Source organism: Dendrobates tinctorius, unplaced genomic scaffold (genome assembly GCF_039654945.1).
Source record: "Dendrobates tinctorius isolate UK_male_01 unplaced genomic scaffold, ASM3965494v1 ptg000079l, whole genome shotgun sequence".
Taxonomy (NCBI): Eukaryota; Metazoa; Chordata; class Amphibia; order Anura; family Dendrobatidae; genus Dendrobates; species Dendrobates tinctorius.
Genome location: NW_027361747.1, coordinates 27,669,428 through 27,692,343, shown reverse-complemented (window position 1 = coordinate 27,692,343; position 22,916 = coordinate 27,669,428). Strand labels below are relative to the sequence as shown.

At 43.1% G+C, this 22,916-nt stretch overlaps 1 protein-coding gene across 1 annotated transcript in view; it reads left to right on the top strand.

The window, feature by feature from the left end:
- MTMR7 (myotubularin related protein 7) overlaps positions 1-22,566 on the top strand; it is an 86,889-nt gene extending 64,323 nt beyond the window's left edge. The window contains exons 8-14 of the mRNA XM_073583612.1: positions 3,042-3,151; positions 3,313-3,438; positions 5,788-5,837; positions 6,871-7,071; positions 9,323-9,457; positions 11,949-12,075; positions 18,461-22,566. Coding sequence (XP_073439713.1) covers positions 3,042-3,151; positions 3,313-3,438; positions 5,788-5,837; positions 6,871-7,071; positions 9,323-9,457; positions 11,949-12,075; positions 18,461-18,823 — 1,112 coding nt within the window. The 3' untranslated portion in view covers positions 18,824-22,566. The remainder of the gene's footprint in view (positions 1-3,041; positions 3,152-3,312; positions 3,439-5,787; positions 5,838-6,870; positions 7,072-9,322; positions 9,458-11,948; positions 12,076-18,460) is intronic.
- Positions 22,567-22,916: the final 350 nt, after the last annotated feature.

The following is a 22,916-nucleotide window of genomic DNA, read 5'->3' as shown; positions in this document are numbered from 1 at the left end:
TATGATACATCACAGTGAATGCCTCATCATAATTTTCTCCCACTGTACTCCCTACATGCACAATATGATGTTCCCAAGGCACATCCCACCAGTATAATGCACCAACACTACTACCCCCCCACTATGATGCTCCTACAGCCCCCACCCACACTATTATGCTCCTTTAGCCCCCAAACATATACACGCCCTGTATGATGGCCCCGCCCCCAATAGTTCCCTCACACAGTATGACACCCCCCCAATAGTTCCCTCTCACAGTACGACGGTCCCCAATAGTTCCCTCACACAGTATGACACCCCCCCAATAGTTCCCTCACACAGTATGACATCCCCCAATAGTTCCCTCACACAGTATGACATCCCCCAATAGTTCCCTCACACAGTATGACATCCCCCAATAGTTCCCTCACACAGTATGACACCCCCAATAGTTCCCTCACACAGTATGACATCCCCCAATAGTTCCCTCACATAGTATGACACCCCCCCATAGTTCCCTCACACTATACCACAGTCCCCAATAGTTCCCTCACACAGTATGACACCCCCCCCAATAGTTCCCTCACACAGTACCACGGTCACCAATAGTTCCCTCACACAGTATGACATCCCCCAATAGTTCCCTCACACAGTATGACATCCCCCAATAGTTCCCTCACACAGTATGACATCCCCCAATAGTTCCCTCACACAGTATGACACCCCCAATAGTTCCCTCACACAGTATGACATCCCCCAATAGTTCCCTCACATAGTATGACACCCCCCCATAGTTCCCTCACACTATACCACAGTCCCCAATAGTTCCCTCACACAGTATGACACCCCCCCCGATAGTTCCCTCACACAGTACCACGGTCACCAATAGTTCCCTCACACAGTATGACACCCCCCCAATAGTTCCCTCACACAGTATGACACCCCCCCAATAGTTCCCTCACACAGTATGACACCCCCCATAGTTCCCTCACACAGTATGACACCCCCCCATAGTACCCTCACACAGTATGACATCCCCCCCCCATAGTTCCCTCTCACTGTACCATGGTCCCCAATAGTTCCCTCTCACGGTACTACGGTCCCCAATAGTTCCTTCACACAGTATGATCGGCCCCAACAGAATCCTTACACAGTATTAATGCTGCCCCACAATCCCCCACACCATATACGATGGCTTGCACATTATATGCTTTTTATTGCCAAAATTACAAAACTCCGATCCTTTGTAATCATCACACGTTCAGTGCTGAGTCTCAGAGCTCAGACATACAGGCTAAATGATGGGAAAAAGAGGCTTCATCATTTAGAATGATCTGCGGAAGAAGAATGCCCTGCAGCCAGCGGACCTTTCCAGCTAATGTGGCCCATAATGGCCACGTGGACTACCACTATGGGTGGAATGTCCTTACCTTTAAGGCCCGTCGTAGCACTTTTGGTCACAGGCTGAGTGCCATAGGAAACCATGATTTCCAGTAAATAATGCAATACTGTGGTATCGCAGTATATATAAGCAATCCTAATGGCTTTGAAAAAAAAAGTAAAAAAATAAAAAAGTTTGTAAAAATATTTAAAAAATATATAAAATGTTAAATCACTCCACTTTTACCGTATTAAAAACAAAGAAATGGAAAAAAAATTCTTTGGTATTGCCGCATCCGTAAAAATACGATGTATCAAAATATGGAGTTAATTAACCTTTCTGGTAAACTGTTAAAAAAAATCAAATTGCCAAAACTGGGGGATTTTTGTCACCTCACTTTACAAAAAACTGCAATATAAAGCTATCAAAATGTTGTACCCCAAATTGGTATCAATAAAAAACGTCAGCTCCATGAGCACAAAAAGCGCAAAAATAAAAATGTCCCTGGTTCTTAGAGCGTTAGAATAGTGATCGCATGACGTTATGTCACCAAACTCATTAAGGCCTTAGCACATTCATGGGGCCACAGGAATTGGCAACTCTGAAAAATATTATTTGCAAATTTACTTTTACCACACGTATTGTTGGCACTTGAGGACATTGCAGACGCTGCTGCTGATCTACAGTTTTCCATGAGTGCATAAAAGACAGATCTTATAAATGGCAGCTGGCATTATATTGCATGCTGGTTTAGGAGTTGTGACTCACACGACCCCTCCAGGTGAGCACCACAAACTCTATCTGTATCCTCCTCCATTGGGGTTTCAACCCTATGTTCTGTGCGCTCTATTCCCTACACAGCTCCATTTTCAGGCATTGTGATGCCTAGAGGTCCGAATATGCCCCTTGTCAGAGGAGCTCCCGCGAAGGTTGTCAGAAAATCTCAAAAACAGCAGGTCTTGTGGGTTGTACCTGGCATGCAGTGGTTAGTACCTAACAGGGTAGAACTTCCGGTGAACAGGTGTCAGTCATGGGTGCCCAAGGCTCACTGATAATATGTGTAGAGTGAAAGGTAACGCTAGCTAGTCTGGAGCCACAGAAGAAATACTGTGGAACATATTGCTGAAAAAATAACTTTTGGCCATGAAAGACAGATGTCAGAATAAATTATTGCAGATTACTACATATGGAAGCTCACACTGGTCATTGTCATGCTGACCCGGATACAGCCAGAAGCACCTACAAGGGTATATGGGCATCAGAACTGGACCACAGAGTAATAGAAGGGGTTGTGGTCTGATTAATCACATTTTCTTGTACATCATGTGGATGGCTAGAAGTGTATCACTTACCTGGGGAGAAACACAGCCTCCAGGTGCACCTTAGGAAGAAGGCAAACTCTGGGGAACTCACTTGTAGCTGTATGTACCAAACATAAAATGTTATCGTCCTTTAGGAAGTTTTTATATAAAGGGGGCAACCACCAATGTGATAAATAATACATTTTCATTTTACAATTTTCAAGTCCTATCTTCACTTGAATGGAGTATCCTACCCAACCCAAGAGGGAGGCATGGTTTTATAACCTTTCAGTAAATATCTGTGTGTAGTTGAAGGGTTTAGAGCAAGTCTTGGAGCAGAATCTGATCTAGTGAGCTTATTGTTCTGTTCATGATTGCAGTTTGTGAGCTCCGATCTCCTTCTATGGGTGAATTTCTTTGGGGTCTCGAATCTTCTGGATGGTTAAAACACGTGAAAACAATCCTGGATGCTGGCATCTTCATTACAAAGGTATTCAGATGGGTTGTATCTGCTCATATTGCACTGCTGGTTGTCTGGTTTGTGCTACTGTAGGCATGGACTGTACAAAAATTATTCTTTTAGTATCGGGAACAAATGGCATTTCTAATTGTAGAAAGGTGTAATATTTTACATGTAATCTGCACATTTAGGCCGTGTCAGAAGAGGGCGCCAGCGTGCTCGTTCATTGTTCTGATGGATGGGACCGCACCGCTCAGGTCTGCTCTGTATCCAGTCTCTTACTTGACCCCTATTACCGAACCATCAGAGGATTTATGGTAAGAGGTTATATTTCATATACTCTACAACCCCTGGCAAAAATTATGGAATCACCGGCCTTGGAGGATGTTCATTCAGTTAATTTTGTAGAAAAAAAGCAGATCACAGACATGGCACAAAACTAAAGTCATTTCAAATGGCAACTTTCTGGCTTTAAGAAACACTAAGGCTGTGTGCCCACGTAGCTTTTTTTTTTTAAGCGTTTCTGCTGCACTTTTAAACGCGCAATTCTGCAGCGGAAACGCTTAAGCATTACATTCAATCATAATTGAAAACGCACATGTTGTGCCAATGGTGCCTTTTTGACCGCTACGGAATCGCTTAGCGGTAAAAAACGCAGCATGTTCTTTAATTTTGCGGAATCGCGTGCGATTCCGCATACCATCAATTGTATGGGCAAAAACGCATGCTAAAACGCTTGACAAACGCTTAAAAAAGCGCGTCAAAAACCGCATGCATTTTCCCGGGAGCAGGGAGTGCGATTCTGCTCAGGAATATTCTGCTTAAGAAATGCTACGTGGGCACATAGACTAAAAGAAATCAATCACAAAAAATGTGGTACTCCGTAATGGCTACTTTTTTAGACCAAGCATAGGGAAAAAATTATGGAGTCACACAATTCTGAGGAAAAAATCATGGAATCATGAAAAAAAACCAAAAAAAAACACTCCACACATCACTAGTATTTTGTTGCACCACCCATGGCTTTTATAACAGCTTGCAGTCTCTGAGGCATGGACTTAATGAGTGTCAAACAGTACTCTTCATCAATCTGGCTCCAAATTTCTCTGATTGCTGTTGCCAGATCAGCTTTGCAGGTTGGAGCCATGTCATGGACCATTTTCTTCAACTTCCACCAAAGATTTTCAATTGGATTGAGATCCGGACAATTTTCAGGCCGTGACATTGATTTGTCTTTTTTCAAGGAATGTTTGCACAGTTTTTGCTTTATGGCAGGATGCATTATCATCTTGAAAAATTATTTCATCATCCCCAAACATCCTTTCAATTGATGGAATAAGAAAAGTGTCCAAAGTATCAACATAAATTTGTGCATTTATTGAAGATGTAATGACAGCCATCTCCCCAGTGCCTTTACCTGACATGCAGCCCCATATCATCAATGACTGTGAAAATTTGCATGTTCTCTTCAGGCAGTCATCTTTATAAATCTCATTGGAACGCCACCAAACAAAAGTTCCAGCGTCATCACCTTGCCCAATGCAGATTCACGATTCATCACTGAATTTGACTTTCATCCAGTCATCCACAGTCCACGATTGCTTTTCCTTAGCCCAGTGTAACCTTGTTTTTTCTGTTTAGGTGTTAATGATGGCTTTCGTTTAGCTTTTCTGTATATAAATCCCATTTCCTTTAGGCGGTTTCTTACAGTTCGGTCACAGACGTTGACTCCAGATTCCTCCTATTCGTTCCTCATTGGTTCTGTTGTAGCTTTCCTGTTTTGGAGACATATTGCTTTAAGTTTCCGGTCTTGACGCTTTGATGGCTTTCTTGGTCTACCAGTATGTTTGCCTTTAACAACCTTCCCATGTTGTTTGTATTTGGTCCAGATTTTTAGACACAGCTGACTGTGAACAACCAACATCTTTTGCAACATTGCGCGATTTACCCTCTTTTAATAATAATAATCTTTTTTTTTTATAGCGCTAACATTCCGCAGCACTTTACTGTTTGCACACATTTTCATCATTGTCCCCGATGGGGCTCACATTCTAAAATTCCCTATCAGTATGTCTTTGGAGTGTGAGAGGAAACCGGAGTGCTCGGAGGAAACCCACGCAAACACAGGGAGAACATACAAACTCCTTTTAAGAGTTTGATAATCTTCTCCTTTGTTTCAGTTGACATCTCTCATGTTGGAGCCATGATTCAGGTCAGTCCACTTGGTGCAACAGCTCTCCAAGGTGTGACCACTCCTTTTTAGATGCAGACTAACGAGCAGATCTAATTTGATACAGGAGTTAGATTAAGGGAATGAAAATTTAGAGGGTGATTCCATAATTTTTTTTCCCACAGAATTGAGTGATTCCATAATTTTTCCCCTCTGCTTTGTCTAAAAAAATAACCACTTCTGACTACCACATTTTGTGTTCTTGATTTCTTATAGTGTTTCTTAAAGCCAAAAAGTTGCCATTTGAAATGACTTTAGTTTTGTGCCATGTCTGTGATCTGCTTTTTTTCTACAAAATTAAACTGAATGAACATCCTCCAAGACCGGTGATTTCGTGATTTCATACTTTTTGCCAGGGGTTGTATATACTGGTGAAGATTTACTGAGTTTATAGTTTTTTGTATATTCTAATTTTATTTTTCCCAATTACTATTAGGTGTTAATTGAAAAAGACTGGATTTCATTTGGACACAAATTTAATCACAGGTAACGCTGGTCACTGCACATATGCTGAAAAATCAAACAGTCGCTTATTTAAAGAGGACCTTACACCAAATTTTTCACGATGAACTGAAAACACGTCGTAGCTTCAAAGCGGAATAGAACGTTCTTGTTTGCTCTTTTTTTTTTTTTATTTCGCCGCTCTGTTGCGAGGTATTAGAAATCAAATTTTTGGCACCTAATTAGTTAATTTTCGTTAAATCCAAGTGGGTGTTATCAGAAAGCTTTCACTGGGAGAGGGAGCATGTACATCTTATTGTATGATGCTCTCCAATTATAATCATACAACATATTAGAGAGAGATGAACAAGCTCCCATTATAGCTTAGAGCAGGTTCCTCAGTGTGTGAGTTATGAGAGCCCCGATCTGCTCGTCTAACCTCTTGTATGCTTAGTACTGTACTCTAATCCTAGCAAACAACACCTTTCAGATGAGGTCCCAGCAGTCAGTGTGATGGGACAGCACAGCAGAATTTAGCTGTATCACATTCCAAATCTCAGTGTGGTGGGAGGGACAGCACAGCTGAGTTCAACTGTGTTACATTCCCAATCTTCTATCAGTGCTCCTCCTCTCATGGCAATCATCTCCGCTGCACTGATGCTCCTCCACACTACTTGTCCAGAGATGTATCAGTATCACACTTATGTCTGTTGTGCTCAGGACAACTTGTAATCTCTCAGCAGAGAGATCAGAGCCGGGTGTCATATGTCTCTCACACACAGGAGCAGCCCAGGTTACAAACAGGCAACTATTGTGCAGCGTGTTTTTTTTCTATAGTATGTTGCTGCCTGTTTATGACTGCTGTACTTTTAATAAATCTAATCTTTAATTAAATCCATAAAATGCTTTTAAAGTTCTTATTTGGGGAAAAAAATCTCACCAAACATGCTAATATACGTACTGTAGTTTTTCTGTGCCATTCCCATTTTCAGGCGGTTTTGGGAGGGGAGACCACCTGAAAAAGATGTTGCATGCATATACCCCAATGCATTGCTTCAGTGTATTTTTTTCTCTTTAGGTATGGAAATTTAGATGGGGATCCCAAGGAAGTGTCGCCCGTGATAGACCAGTTCCTGGAATGTGTCTGGCAGCTGATGGAGCAGTTTCCATGTGCGTTTGAGTTTAATGAGAGATTCTTGGTCCACATACAACACCATATATACTCCTGTCAGTATGGAAACTTTCTGTGCAACTGCGAGAAGGAGAGGAAAGAACTGAGGTGAGAGAATGTGTTCCGTGTATGGTCACTATAGGCTTGTAATACAAATAGGATATGTCTGGCTGAAGGGTCATCGATGATGATCTGATCACTGTCCGGATATACAGCAATCACCTATAAACTGTGAAGGTAGAACCTGGCAGTAAATGTTCCATACCTGTGCAGAGGCACTGCAGGCGAGTGTGTAAAGTGGTACCATACTGGAGATATGTAATCACTTCATGGTTGGTGGTGGTGTCAGTCCTCCAGGACTCCTACTGATCCTGAAACTAAATCTGTACGTAAGCCTTATCCATTTCAGTTGTTTCCCGCTCATCCGGGTCGCTGGCAGTGCCACGGTGCAGGGAATCATTAGAACAGTGAAGTCAAAATGCCGATAAAACAAATTGGGTACACGGGTTTAGGAATTACATGGCTCCTGATGTAACCGATGGTCCACGAGAAGACACTGCTGGAAGGTACTCTCTTTTCTGAGTAATGTTGACATGTTGGAGATCTTCTTCCCTGGTTATAAAATTTCCTAACCTGCATGTTAGTAGCCAAGGACATGAGATACATGCTTGTATCTAGAGGATCATGGTGTTAAAGGGGTATTCTTAAAATATCAAGCCATCCCTGAGGCCTCATTCAGATTCCGTGTTGGACATACGTATTGTATCCGTTTTTTTTCAGATACAACATGTACCTGTTATAAACTATTGCTGCTCACACGCCCGTGTACTTTCATGGAGTATGTGTCTGTGCAAAACTCACGGAGAAAGGCATCGCAGCACGGACGGCATCAGTATGCTATCCATATTTAACAGTACAAAGTATAAGAGAAACTTTATAATTTATCCATACGAGAAAGTACCTGATAACACACTGATGCACCAATCCCAAAATCTGATGGCACTGGTAACATCTTTTCACATACCTGTTTACACATGCAGGTGAATGCTGATCACCGAAGAGCCCCATTGTCAGCATCACTAATAGTCCCAATCGGTCAGACCTCCGCATTCAGCAGGTTATCTCCTATAAAGGGTCTCTGTCAGCCCAGAAAGACTGTTCAAATCACGTCCAGGCACTCGCTGCACCGTGGCGGGGCCAAACAGTTCGATGCAACTTCCCATCAACTCATTTTCCATTTTACTTATTTTCTATGAAGCCAGAGCTGTCAGTAGAGCAGAAAAGAAGTAGGTGGGAAGGTGTACTGATCTATATGGCCAGACAAGGGTGAACTAAGCTCCTGTACCCGAACAGTCAGCTGCAGACGAGCATAGGAAAAAAAAATGTCCCAAGTTTAAAATTTCCCTTAATAAAAACTATTTAAACAAAACAAATTTGTTCAAGTTTCATCCAGAAAAATCAGATTATCTGTGTGCCGCCAGTTTGTCCATTTTTTACATCCGTGTGCCGTCAGTATGTGATCTGTTCTCATGCAGCTACATTAAAACATGTACATGATCAAATAGTTTCGTAGGCTTAGGAGGGAAATATATCCATAAGCTCAGGTGTCCCGTGGATGTTCTATGTGGAACCTGGTTATTTTTTTTCCATAGACTTGTATGGGTGATTCTCCTCCAAGTCTCCGAAGAGAATAGTACATGCTGCAATGGATGGAAAAAAAGGTTCATCTCAATAGCCCGATTGAATAACTTGGGTCTGTGTGATGGCTGTAGACTATTCCATCAAACATCGGATTTATACGCTTGTCTGCACGAGCCCTGAGGCGGACACGACATACTGACCTTTTTGTAGCCGAATCTTCCAATTTTGCCTATCACGCTACCCGGCTACTGTACGAAGAAACACTGAAAGCTCTTAAAAGGAAGAGAACTTAGGGCGCATTCATATAAGAACATCAGTCGGTTTTACCAGAGTTTGATCAGAGTCAGATTTTATCATCCCAGTTTGGGCTGAGAGCCATCTGTTTTTCTCAGATGAGAAACAAAAAAAAAAGTCTTGTTTTTCTATCCAAGAATGAGCAGCACTCAGATGGCTCCAATTGTGGACAGTTTTTTTTTCAACTGACCCATAGACTTGCATTGTTGCTTTGATGAATATCGTACATTTTGCCTGGATTTTTCATCTCTCCAATAATCAGACACTTGAATGGCCCCATTCACTCTTCTAAGTGCCATCCCTGAAAAACACAAATGGGACTCGTACACAAAAAATGGCTCCTGCCTGAGCCCTTCGTGTTAGAGCAGGAGGCAGTGCGGAGGGCGTGTTTGCATGTGTCAGTAATGCGACCATCTTCTTACAGGATTCAGGAGAGAACCTACTCCCTGTGGTCTTACTTGTGGAAGCAGCGGTTGGACTACACGAACCCTCTGTACAGAGCAGATCACAGTCAGACACAAGGCACTCTGAGACCAAACACCACTCCGTGCCATTTCAGGTAAGACGTTGTATTGCTCTCCTCAGATTATAATACATCACCTACTCACCGTTCACATATAGAAAGATCAACCCTACAGGGGGCTGTATCCTGAGCCCAACGTGTCATTCAGGGGAGACGTCCATGGCGCCCCACTTCTCACTTGTAACCGTGGTCTACAATTATTATTGGTGTTCCGTCAGAATTTAGGCGTCAATTCACTTTACACAGATTTATTGACATCTATGACAGCTAGCGGCACTGTGGATAATTTAGCACATATTTAGACGGCAGGATTGATCTTTTGGGGGTCCAACTGCTGGGACCCCCAACAATCTTTAGCAGGAGGATCTGTCTGAATAGAGCAGAGGTGGAAGCACGTTCATCTCTGCTCCATTCATTCTCTATTTTTGCAGGAATGTTGGATCCAATTCTCAGGCATAGTCTGTCTTTGCATATGGAAGAACCACTAATAAAAACAAAGTGACAGAGGTTCCCCAAGCTTCTTCTAGTAACCAGTCAGTGAATAATGAAGACTAGCACTAGGGTGCAGCTTGGAAGACGAAGGGTGAATTTGGTCATCAAATAAGGTCAAAGTAGGACCCGTCTGTGCTTGTATATGGAGCAAAGGTCACCAAAGTAACAAAACGGACATGTGAAAAGTGTAAGATAGGATTATTATTATTATAAGTGTGCTGTCCGGGTAACGAGGCCTAAATTGCCACCACAGATTTTCATTGATTTTAAGCCACCAGCCATGGATCAGCCAAAAGGGCTAATCTGAGGAAAGAATCATTGTAAAAGGGGCTAATCTGAGGAAAGAATCATTGTAAAAGGGGGCTAATCTGAGGAAAGAATCATTGTAAAAGGGGGCTAATCTGAGGAAAGAATCGTTGTAAAAGGGGGCTAATCTGAGGAAAGAATCGTTGTAAAAGGGGCTAATCTGAGGAAAGAATCATTGTAAAAGGGGGCTAATCTGAGGAAAGAATCATTGTAAAAGGGGGCTAATCTGAGGAAAGAATCATTGTAAAAGGGGGCTAATCTGAGGAAAGAATCATTGTAAAAGGGGGCTAATCTGAGGAAAGAATCATTGTAAAAGGGGGCTAATCTGAGGAAAGAATCATTGTAAAAGGGGGCTAATCTGAGGAAAGAATCATTGTAAAAGGGGGCTAATCTGAGGAAAGAATCATTGTAAAAGGGGGCTAATCTGAGGAAAGAATCATTGTAAAAGGGGGCTAATCTGAGGAAAGAATCATTGTAAAAGGGGGCTAATCTGAGGAAAGAATCGTTGTAAAAGGGGCTAATCTGAGGAAAGAATCATTGTAAAAGGGGGCTAATCTGAGGAAAGAATAATTGTAAAAGGGGGCTAATCTGAGGAAAGAATAATTGTAAAAGGGGGCTAATCTGAGGAAAGAATCATTGTAAAAGGGGGCTAATCTGAGGAAAGAATAATTGTAAAAGGGGGCTAATCTGAGGAAAGAATCATTGTAAAAGGGGGCTAATCTGAGGAAAGAATCATTGTAAAAGGGGGCTAATCTGAGGAAAGAATCATTGTAAAAGGGGGCTAATCTGAGGAAAGAATCGTTGTAAAAGGGGCTAATCTGAGGAAAGAATCGTTGTAAAAGGGGGCTAATCTGAGGAAAGAATCGTTGTAAAAGGGGGCTAATCTGAGGAAAGAATCATTGTAAAAGGGGCTAATCTGAGGAAAGAATCATTGTAAAAGGGGCTAATCTGAGGAAAGAATCGTTGTAAAAGGGGCTAATCTGAGGAAAGAATCGTTGTAAAAGGGGCTAATCTGAGAAAAGAATCGTTGTAAAAGGGGGCTAATCTGAGGAAAGAATCATTGTAAAAGGGGGCTAATCTGAGGAAAGAATCATTGTAAAAGGGGGCTAATCTGAGGAAAGAATCATTGTAAAAGGGGGCTAATCTGAGGAAAGAATCATTGTTAGGGCTCACTCAAACTCTTGTATAACACGGCCAAGTGCTATGTAATGTTTTATAGGATAGCACTCGGCCCAGTGTTATTCTATGGGGCAGTGCAGATCTGCAATTTTCTCATGCCGATATGGTATGAGAAAACAATTGCAGCAAGCTGCCAAGTGACTCCGATAATCGGATCACACAACTATATGGGAGCATGTGAGACATCAGACTGCACTCGTATGGCATCCAAATGCAGTCCGATGTACGCGAACAGAGGCAATGGAGAAATTAATTTCTCCATCTTTTCCGAACCTGGGCTGTGATTTTCACATGTGAGAGAATCGTATCATTCTCAGATGACACTTGGTTCACACTGACAGAGTTTGAGCCAAGTGTCATTAGTATAATCCGCCCGACTCTCTCCTGAGAGAACACACGGTAGTGCGAGCGACCCCATGTGTGTGCAGTGACCTAGCACAACAGGCTGTTCAGTGATGGGTCTTAAGTAGATTTATCATGAGTTGCTTGATGACCATCTTCTTTAGTTGTGCATACACTAACCCCGTAAACCTATTTTTCTACATGGAAGGTTTTGGAGGGGTCTCTATAACCGATTTGAGAAAGGAATGCACCCTCGGCAGTCAGTGACTGATTTTCTACAGGCAGTAAAAGAAGAGACCCAGCAGCTAGAGGAGGAAATGGAGTTCATGGAGAAGGTATGGCAGAACTCCGCCCTGGAAATCAACCTTCTGACCTACATGTGTTTGATGTTTATGCCTCAGCTTAGGTTTCCGTGTGAACCAATTCAGCTTGTAATGGTGACGGTGAGAAACCATTTTAATGATGATCTATGCCCAAGATAACACGCAAAAACAGGCGAATGTTCTTTAGCCTGTGCCCTACATGTTAGGCGTTCTCTAACACAACAGCTGGACGACAGCACCATTAAAGACAATCTGTTACCAGGTTTTTGATACCCCATCTGAGAGCAGCATAATGTAGGGGCAGAGACCCTTATTCCAGTGGTATGTCATTTACTGGGCTGCATGTTGTCATTTTGATAACGCAGTAATTTTATCTGCTGCATATCTAGCAGTGCTCTGACAGCTGAGCTCTGCATAACCCCACCCTTATTACTGATTGGCTACACTACATTTGCAGAAAACTGCCAATCAGTGGTGGGGGCAGGGTTATACAGAGCTTATGACTAGTCCGCCAATGATGATCTGCCGATAAAATAGCGATTTTATGAAAACTAGAGCAAACAGCCTAGTAAGTGATACATCATTGGAATCAGGGTCCCTGCCCCAACATCATACTGCTTTCAGACTAGGTGACAAAAACCTTTTGACAGATTCCCTTTAAAAATAGGGCTAATCGACCTTGTGTCTTTTCAGTGTCAATAATCCCTGAGCACTGAGGCGTTATGGCTTTTTCATGGCACCAGAGAAGTTTGATCATTGGCATAAAGTTTTCGAGTAAAGGCGGGCCAATAAATGGGAATGTGGGAACCCTCCCTAACCCAACTAACAGCTGTCTAACCAGGCCAACAAACATCCCATGTAGGGTTAAAATATTCACTGGTGCATTTATTTTTGAGCAAGTTTAAAAATGATCATCATTAGTAGCACATTGTCCTGTGTAAACGAGAAATGTGCTGCCGATAACATACAGCTCTGGCAAAAATTAAGAGACCACTGCAAAATGTTCAGTTTGTCTGATTTTTCTCTTTATATTTTTGAGTAAAAATTGCTCTTTTATTCTATAAACTGACAACATGTCTCCGAATTTCCAAGCACTAAATTTTGTATTTATTTAAAAAAATGCACCAGTGAATATTTTACCCCTACATCAGATGTCTTTTTTTCATTCCTATTACCGTATATAAGCCGAGATTTTCAGCCTGTTTTTTGGGGCTGAAAGTCCCCCCTTTCGGCTTATACGCGAGACATATACCGAGGGTCGGCGGGGCTGTCAGAGATCATACTCACCCCTCCTGGCACGTCTCTGCAGCCCCCCCTCTTCTCCGTAGGTATCCTGCGCCTGTGTTCAGGGTTACGTGGTACCGCTCATTAAACTCATGATATGCGCATATTCATGGGTTTAATGAGCGGTACCACGTGACCGCTGAACGCAGGAAGAAGACCGAGGGAGAAGCAGGGGCTGGCAGAGAAGACCGTGCGCCAGGAGGGGGTGAGTATGACAGGGGCAGAGCAATATTCACCTGTCCCCGTTCCATCGCTGTTCACCGCTCTGTCTCCGGGTCCTCCTGCTGTGACGTTCAGGTCAGAGGGAGTGATTACATAGTCGGTGTGCGCCCTCTGCTGAACGTCACTGCAGAGACCCGGGAGACACAGCAATGGACGGCGATGGAACAGGGACCGTTAAATATCGCCAGTGCCGAGGGCCTAGCGGCGACACCAGCACCATGTCATTTTTTTTTTTTTTTTTTAATTGCAGCAGCGGCAATATATGGGGGGGGGGGGGTATTTATGGAGCATCTTATGGGGCAGCATTAACCCTTGTGCAGCAGCATATGGGGGGTATTTATGGAGCGTCTTATGGGGCAGCATTAACCCTTGTGCAGCAGCATATGGGGGGTATTTATGGAGCATCTTATGGGGCAGCATTAACCCTTGTGCAGCAGCATATGGGGGGTATTTATAGAGCATCTTATGGGGCAGCATTAACCCTTGTGCAGCAGCATATGGGGAGTATTTATGGAGCATCTTATGGGGCAGCATTAACCCTTGTGCAGCAGCATATGGGGGGTATTTATAGAGCATCTTATGGGGCAGCATTAACCCTTGTGCAGCAGCATATCATGGGGGGTATTTATGGAGCATCTTATGGGGCAGTATTCACTCATGTGCAGCAGCATATGGGTTTTTTTTCTTATCTATGGAGCATCTTCTTGGGCCACCATTAAGGGCCCCATCACACATAGCGATCTCGCTAGCGAGATCGCTGCTGAGTCACAAGTTTTGTGACACAACAGCGATCTCACCAGCGAGATCGCTGTGTGTGACAGCGATGACCGGCCCCCCTGCCGGTATCGCTGATCGCTCTTGGAAAGCCCTGAACATTTCTTTGATTGCTGGTCTCCCGCTGGCCCTCACGCTGCGTGTGACAGGCGGGAGACGAGCGATCAGCTGGTAACTAAGGTAAACGCAGGGTTTCTAAGCACCATGAGGTGCTTAGAAACCCTCTGTGTACCTTAGTTTTACCAGCGCGCTGATGCAGGGAGCTGGTAACTAAGGTACACATCTGGTTTCTATGTGACGCACGTCCCTTATTAACCCGAAGTGTACCTTAGTTACCAGCTCCCTGCATCAGCGCGCTGGTAACTAAAGTACACAGCGACGCCGGGTGCTCGGCTTCGCTGGTGCTGATCGCGGGTGAAGCTGTCTGACAGCTCGCCAGCGATCCTGACACGTTGATATCGTTGTCGGGATCGCTGGTGAGTCGCTATGTGTGACGGTACCTTTACCCTTGTGCAGCAATATATGGGAGGTATTTATCTATAGAGCATCTTCTTGGGCCACCATTAACCCTTGTGCAGCATTTTATGGGGGGTATTTATCTATGGAGCATCTTCTGGGACCATCATTAACCCTTGTCCAGCACCACCCTCAGCTGATACATGAGTCAATAAGTTTTCCCAGTTTTTTGTGGCAAAATTAGGGGGGGGGGGTCGACTTATACATGAGTATATACGGTAGTTTTGGGATCTTACTAGCACTTGTTTTGCCATCCAGCTTGTCCTATTTCAAGAGGATTGTGAAACACCACAGCAGGGTTTTTTATACTTTCCCCTCATTAACCCCTTAACCCCCAAGGGTGGTTTGCACGTTCATGACCGGGCCAATTTTTACAATTCTGACCACTGTCCCTTTATGAGGTAATAACTCTGGAACGCTTCCATGGATCCTGGTGATTCTGACATTGTTTTCTCGTGACATATTGTACTTCATGCTAGTGGTAAAATTTCATTCATATAACTTGCGTTTATTTGTGAAAAAAAGGAAATTTGGCGAAAATTTTGAAAATTTCGCAATTTTCCAACTTTGAATTTTGATGCCCTTAAATCACAGAGATACGGCACACAAAACACTTAAGTAACATTTCCCACATGTTTACTTTACATCAGCACAATGTTGGAACCCAAATTTTTTTTCTTAGGAAGTATAAGGGTTAAAATTTGACCAGCGATTTCTCATTTTTGCAACACCATTTTATTTTTATGGACCACATCACATTTGAAGCCACTTTGACACCATTCTAAAAACTGCACCCCTAAAGGTGCTCAAAACCACATTCAAGAAGTTTATTAACCCTTCAGGTGGCTTCACAGGAATTTTTTTGAATATTTAAAAAAAAATGAACATTTAACTTTTTTTCACAAAAAAAATACTTCAGGTTCAATTTTTTTATTTTACCAAGGGTAACAGGAGAAATTGGACTGCAAAAGTTATTGTGCAGTTTGTCCTGAGTACGCTGATACCTGATATGTGGGGGTAACCACTGTTTTGGCGCATGGCAGAGCTCAGAATGGAAGGAGCGCCGTTTGACTTTTTCAATGCAAAATTGGCTGGAATTCAGATCGGACGCCATGTCACGTTTGGAGAGCCCCTGATGTACCTAAACAGTGGAAACACCCCACAAGTGACCCCATTTTGGAAACTAGACCCCCCAAGGAACGTATCTAGATGTGTGATAAGAACTTTGAACCCCCAAGGGCTTCACAGAAGTTTATAACGTACAGCCGTACAATTAAAAAATCATATTGTTTCCACAAAAATGATCTTTTCACCCTCAATTCTTATTTTTCCAAGGGTAACAGGACCCAAAAAGTTGTTTAATTTGTCCTGAGTACGCTGATACCTCATATGTGGGAGAAAACTACTGTATGGGTACATGTCGGGGCTCGGAAGGGAAGTAGTGACGTTTTGGAATGCAGACTTTGATGGATTGGTCTGCGGGTGTCATGTGCGTTTGGAGAGCCTCTGATGTACCTAAACTATTGAAACTCCCCACAAGTGACCCCATTTTGGAAACTAGACCCCCCACGGAACTTATCTAGATGTTTGGTGAGCACTTTGAACCCCCAAGTGCTTCACAGAAGTTTATAATGCCCGGGCGTGAAAATAAAAAATTTTTTTTCCACAAAAATGATATTTTTGCCCCCAATTTTTTATTTTCCTAAGGGTAACATGAGAAATTGGACCCCAAAAGTTGTTTTGCAATTTGTCCTGAGTAGGCTGATACCCCATATGTGGGGGTAAAACACTGTTTGGGCGCATGGCAGAGCTTGGAAGGGAAGGAGCACCATTTGACTTTTTCAACGCAGAATTGGCTGGAATTGAGATCAGACGCCATGTTGCGTTTGGAGAGCACCTGATGTGCCCAAACAGTGGAAATCGGAGAGCACCTGATGTGCCCAAACAGTGGAAACCCCCCAATTCTAACTCCAACCCTAATCCCAACACACCCCTAAACCTAGCCCTAATGGGAAAATGGAAATAAATACTTTATTTTATTATTTTTCCCTAACTAAGGGGGTGATAACGGGGGGTTTGATTTACTATTTATAGCGGGTTTTTATGTTTGGCTGCTGTCACACGCTAAAAGACGCTTTTTATTGTAAAAATAGTTTTTGCATCACCACATATTGAGAGCTATAATTTTTCCGTATTTTGACCCACTGAGTCATGTGAGGTCTTATTTTTTGCGGGACGAGTTGACGCTTTTATTGGTATTATGTTCGGGCACGTGACATCTTTTATTCTGATTTTTGGAACACAGAATGAACAAAAACCAGCGTTTCATGAATTTCTTTTCGGGGGGTGCGTTTACACCGTTCAGCGTGCGGTAAAATTGATAAAGCGGTTTTATTCTTCGGGTCAGTACGGTTACAGCGATACCTCATGTAGGTCTTTTTTTTATGTTTTGGCGCTTTTATGCAATGAAAACAATTTTATATAAATTCTTTTTGCATTGCTTTATTCTGTGAGCTATAACTTTTTTATTTTTTCACTGATGATGCTGTATGGTGGCTCGTTTTTTTGCGGGACAAGATGACGTTTTCAGTGGTACCATGTTTATTTACATGCGTCTTTTTGATCGTGCGTTATTGCACTTTTTGTTCGGTGGTATGATAAATCATTATTTTTTGCTTCGTTTTTTATTATTTTTTAAGGGGTTCGCTAAAGGGGTTAACTAATGGCACAGTTTTATAGGGCGGGTCGTTACGGATGCGGCGATACCAAATATGTGTACTTTTATTGTTTTTATTTCCAAAAAATTAATTAGGAAATTTTTTTTAACTTAGTGATTTTTTTCTAAAATTATTTTTACTTTTTTTTTTTTTTTTTTTTTAACTTTATTACATCGTCCCAGGTGGGACATCGCTGATCTGTCACATCACAGATCACTGTGACAGATCAGCAATCTGTCACAGGCACTGCACAAGGCTTCCTCCTTGCCTGCTCTTTGCAGGCACTGAGGAAGCCGGCTCCCTGCAGGCCCCCGAAGGTCCTCGTCGCCATCTTGGATTCAGGGACCTGCAGGGATGGAGCCCCCTCCCTGCCGATGCTTCCCTTTAACCCCCGGTACACCGCGATAGTGTTTGATCGCGGTGTGTAAGGGGTTAACGTGTCAGGGGCGGTCCGTGACCGCCCCTGACACATTGTGCCGGGTGTCAGCTGTGATAATCAGCTGACACCCGGCCGCGATCAGTGGCGCTCACCAAGTCCCAGGGCACATGGACGGGATAGTATGTCACATGACAGAAAGGGGTTAAATAAGATTTGGTTCAGGTGATCACCTAATCAGAAGCACATTAAGTAGAATGAGGTGTACTCTGCTTGGAATTCAACTGGAATGGTTGTCAGACATGTAGAGAAGCTGATTTTTATAAAACTGTAGTGTTCTCTTATTTTTGCCAGAGCTGTAAGTGTGGCCGGCCTTAGTAAACAGACCACGAACCGTTGCCGATCAGCTTGCATGTAGCGGTTATGTAACTGCCACATTAACAGGTCCTGACCTAATACAAGTGTAAAATTAATGTAACTTTTGCTTGTCTAACAATTTTTCCTTTAGAGATTAACAAAACTGGAAACTCGAGAGTCAAATGAAACCAACAAGAATCTCAATGAGCAGCCAAAAATCCACAACTTCCAGATATGCATCACCAAACACTCTCCGGCTAATACGCCCCAAGATTACAGCACCAACCTGAAGCTGTTTCCCTCTCGTAGTCCATCCCAAGGTGAGGAGGACTCGGCCCTCATCCTAACCCAGGACCATTTGAAGAGCTCGGACCCTGACCTGTCGGCCAACAGTGACCAGGAGTCTGGAGTGGAGGACTTGAGCTGCCGGTCTCCGAGCGGTGGAGACTCATTACCCAGCGAGGACAGTGGGAAGGATCCCGACTCAGATGAAGCAGTGTTCCTGACTGCTTAGAGGTCTTATTAAACACTTGCTATTATATTAGTGCTTCTATTTATTTATAGGGAACAGTGTGATGTGAGCTGGGAGGGATATACTGGGGGAAAAAAGGATCAACTTTGTTCACATGTAGCAGTGGTGGTTTGTGCAGCAGAAACCAGAAACTAACGTCCCATAGAGTCGGTCTGATCCAGGCAAACGAATGACAATTGTTTATATAAAAGCATATACAAGGATTGATGAAACAATGATGGGGACACAATGAGCAGTATCGGCAGCACGGTTCCTGTTTTCACTGGGTAACACACTGCCGATAAGGATTTTAAAGAATTCATAACACGTATAGCACCCGATGAAACAATGTTTTCCTCGATTGTCTGCCGATTGTGGTCCTGTATAGATGGGCCAATACTGGTAGAATAAAATGTTTCCTATGAGCGCTCGTTCATCGATTACTGGCTGGTCGCCCTAAGTGTGTGTCTACAGGCTCTGGTAATATTCCGAAGCTTTTATCTTCTTTTTACACAAGGGAATGGGCCACACTTATGATGCGTTCAGTGACCTTTCATGATTTCAAACCACGCGTCTTGTTGAGCATGAATCCCTGTCCCAGTGGGTTTTATTAAAGGCTCATGATTGACATAAGTGCCTGGAAATCCAGATACTTGCATAGTTTTCGGGCTTGGGTCACCATGATAATCAGATATCAGAGTGTGTAAGATCTGAATGTGCTTTGCACTGTAGAGGTTGTCGGTAGACTAATGTGGTCATCCCGGACCTGACATTGGATGTAGTTCCCTACCTCCTAGCGATAAGAATGACTAGCAAATGAAGGGTTCTTGCCGCTTGGCAGAGAGCAGTGCGCATGGTTTAAAGAGAACTTGCTTGACCTGTGATGCTGTAGAAGACTATGGCAATTTACAGTAAAAGCAGGGGATTTTTGCCCTGTGATTTAAACCATGACCCAATGTCTGTCTGAATAATCCCTTAAAGACTAATGTTTTGTGCTGTCGTATACCATCGGTCCAACCTTGTGGAATGTTATACTGTTGCCACATAGACTGCGAACGAAACATAACTTCAGGGTCTCATTTAGAGACTTTATAGGCGTTGTCCAGGACTTTAACATTGATGACCTCTACTTGGGATAGGTCATTGATGTCTGATCGATGGTGCGGTAGCTGTTCCTGTGACAGCGGCGTCTGGATCTGCAGAGCCCTAGGTACTACAAATCCGTCAACCATTCAAATCAATATGTGGCAGATGTGCAGTACTCATCTGCAGCCACTATTCTGTCAATAGCTCCGCAACTGAGCAGTTCCGGCCGACATTGATAACAGCTGATCGGAGGGGGTGCCAGGTGTCGCACCCCCCACTGATCAAATATTGGTGATGAATGTTAGAGTCCCGGTCAACCCTTTTAATTATTAATAGGTACCGATAGAGATCTAATAGACTTTTCTGAACTACAAAATACGGTAAGTCAATCCTTCAGATTCCAAAAAGTATGTTGGAGACTTCAGTGGAAGCATTCCTGTACAGAATAGGAGAAATTAAAGAAAAAAAAGCCACTGGCACTTTCCTGTAGGTCCTCCGAACATACTGGGGGGGGGGATTTATCGACTTATTAGTGAGGAAGAGCAGTGACCCCAAAGAATGGGCACTCTCTTTAGTTGAGAAATGCAATGTGTAGGGCCATCCTATAGGGACCAGAGCAGATCTCATCACTTTTTGCAGAATACACTGGGGGGTGGAAAAGTGGAATAAGGAGAGATACCACTATTGAAAAGCAACTATTAGATGATAAGAATGTAGTCCAGAATTTACTCTTCCCTTTTCTATTTCTGTAGGAATTCCAGCTCTGTACATTGCAGATATCCTGCTCGTCAGCGGATTAGCTGGCTCCGTCACTGGTTTTCAGAAAGCATACTGATCCTTCTATAATCGTCCTTCAAGGTAGTTACATATGGGGTCATATTACTAGGGTAGTACTAATAAGGTAGGGGGCAATGTTGTGTAGTAACCCTCGCCATCCTGTAACGTGTCTGCCCGCTGTGCGTAGCGAACAGCTGCCATCATGAATGTTCATTGAAGCTGCTATTAGTTTTTTTTTTGTAAATTGCATGGATAATCTTACTGGAATAACCGGTGTCCCTTCTTGGCTTCGCTGCTCAATGTGACCAATATCCTATTGGTTTTATAGAAGCGTTTACAGGCGCTTGTAGTGCTACTATACAAGAACAAAGCTGCTAGATGTAATAGGGAGATCATAAAATGACCGTCCCTCCCAACTACAGATTCCAGAATCTTATGGAGACGCTGCTTATAAGTGAGGTCCGTGATAAAAACAAGGAACAGACCCAGCGCCATCTGTCCGTAGGTCCATAATCCGTGCCCGGGGTGTAGTTCAGTGCTATGGGAGGGGGATGGGCTGAACTGTACTAACAGACATGGCGCTGACTCTGCAGGGGGAGATGGGGGATAGGATTTCTTTTTCTAATCCAGGGCAGTGCTAAAGTAGTACTCCCAAAAATAATGAAAGGGAAACCTCTTAAAGGGACACTAATTCTCAAAATGAAGGAGGGCAAAAGATATCGCTGACCTTACTTTTGTCCATTCTCCGCATGATCCTAAAAGAGATTGGGCCCGAGTCCTGAAGACTAGTGCTCTTCACGTTGGTCTTGATGAGGAGATGTGCTGGAGTCAGACCGCCGCACCCAATTCATGAAGATGTGCATGCCTCTTCGTGATTTGGGAACGCCGGACGAGTGGCGTACACCTCAGTGTGGGTCTTGAATCCTACCCCCGCATTGGCTGGAGTAAGATCTGTGGCACAGTGAACGCCGCCGTAGGATCAGGAAAATGAGAATGAATTGCTGGGATTTTTGTTGCGTTTTTTGCCCTCTCTCGGTTTAGTGGTCCTTTAAACATGATAAAAATGTTAGCCCCCTTCAAAAACCGCCGAGTCCCCATTTACACCATAGATCTCCTGACCCCTCAGTACGACCACATTGGCTCCCATGTGGCCCAGCTGGCATTTTCCCAGTACAGGGGAGAAAATTAAAGATCAACTGAATTTGGGTCAAGTGTCTATAAGAAAATGCTGGACTGCCAGTGCCGGGAAGTGTGGCCACTGTGTCCCCAAGGGTATGTTCCCATTACTCACCCTAGAATAACACAAGGGTAATTACACATTAAAATTCTGCATATCTGGTGTATTTTCTGTGCATTTTTTTTATTGCTGCTTTGATCTAAAATGGGAAAAAAATGCAGTAAAAATACTGAAATATTTGCTATGTAGCATATTTTTAATAAACGCAAGGAAAAATATGCAATATGTGAATGAGATTTGGTGGCTATTTATTGTACGAAAATAGAAAAAAAAATGGGCCAAAAGAAAATTCAACACAAATGCTTTGTGTGAGCAAACCCCAACTGTGGTGCCGTAGTTCTTTTGGGAGTTCTCCTTGATTGCAAAGGGTTTTGATTTTCTTGTTACAAAAAATAATCACTTATTTTTTATTTATGGTTTTCGTTATTGCTGCCATCATTGCTTATTTTTGTGACAAGTATAATAAAATCATGATCTATTTTTTTATTTTCTTTTGCATATTTTGGCTGTAATTTATCTGCAGAAATTGATTTGTGTTAAAATTTTGTCAAGCAATATTCCCGATTGTGACTATATCAATCCAAAAAGTATGTATGTAAAGTATTTATTCCGTAATGTGCAATTAAAATATTTTTTTTTAAACTCACTTGGTACAGTGTGTGCGCGTGTGCATAGATTAGATTGGGCCTCTGTCCTTTACTGACGTTGTCATCATGGCGCACTTTTTTTTTTTTAAAGTGATCTTTTTTAGAGCAATACATTACTGACCCTCTCCGGGTCCAATGCGGAATGTCAGCTGCTGCTCCTGGTGTCTGTTATAGTTTGCACTGCTGATGTCACATTGACAGCGCTGCAGCCAGTCAGTGAGTTCAGCGGCTCTGAGCGATTAGTGCCATCAGCGCGGGCAGAGTCGCGGAATTCAGTTATTGGCTGCAGTGCTGTGGACGATAAGTGGCACTGGGAGCAGTGGCAGAGACAAGGTGCCGGACCCAGGGA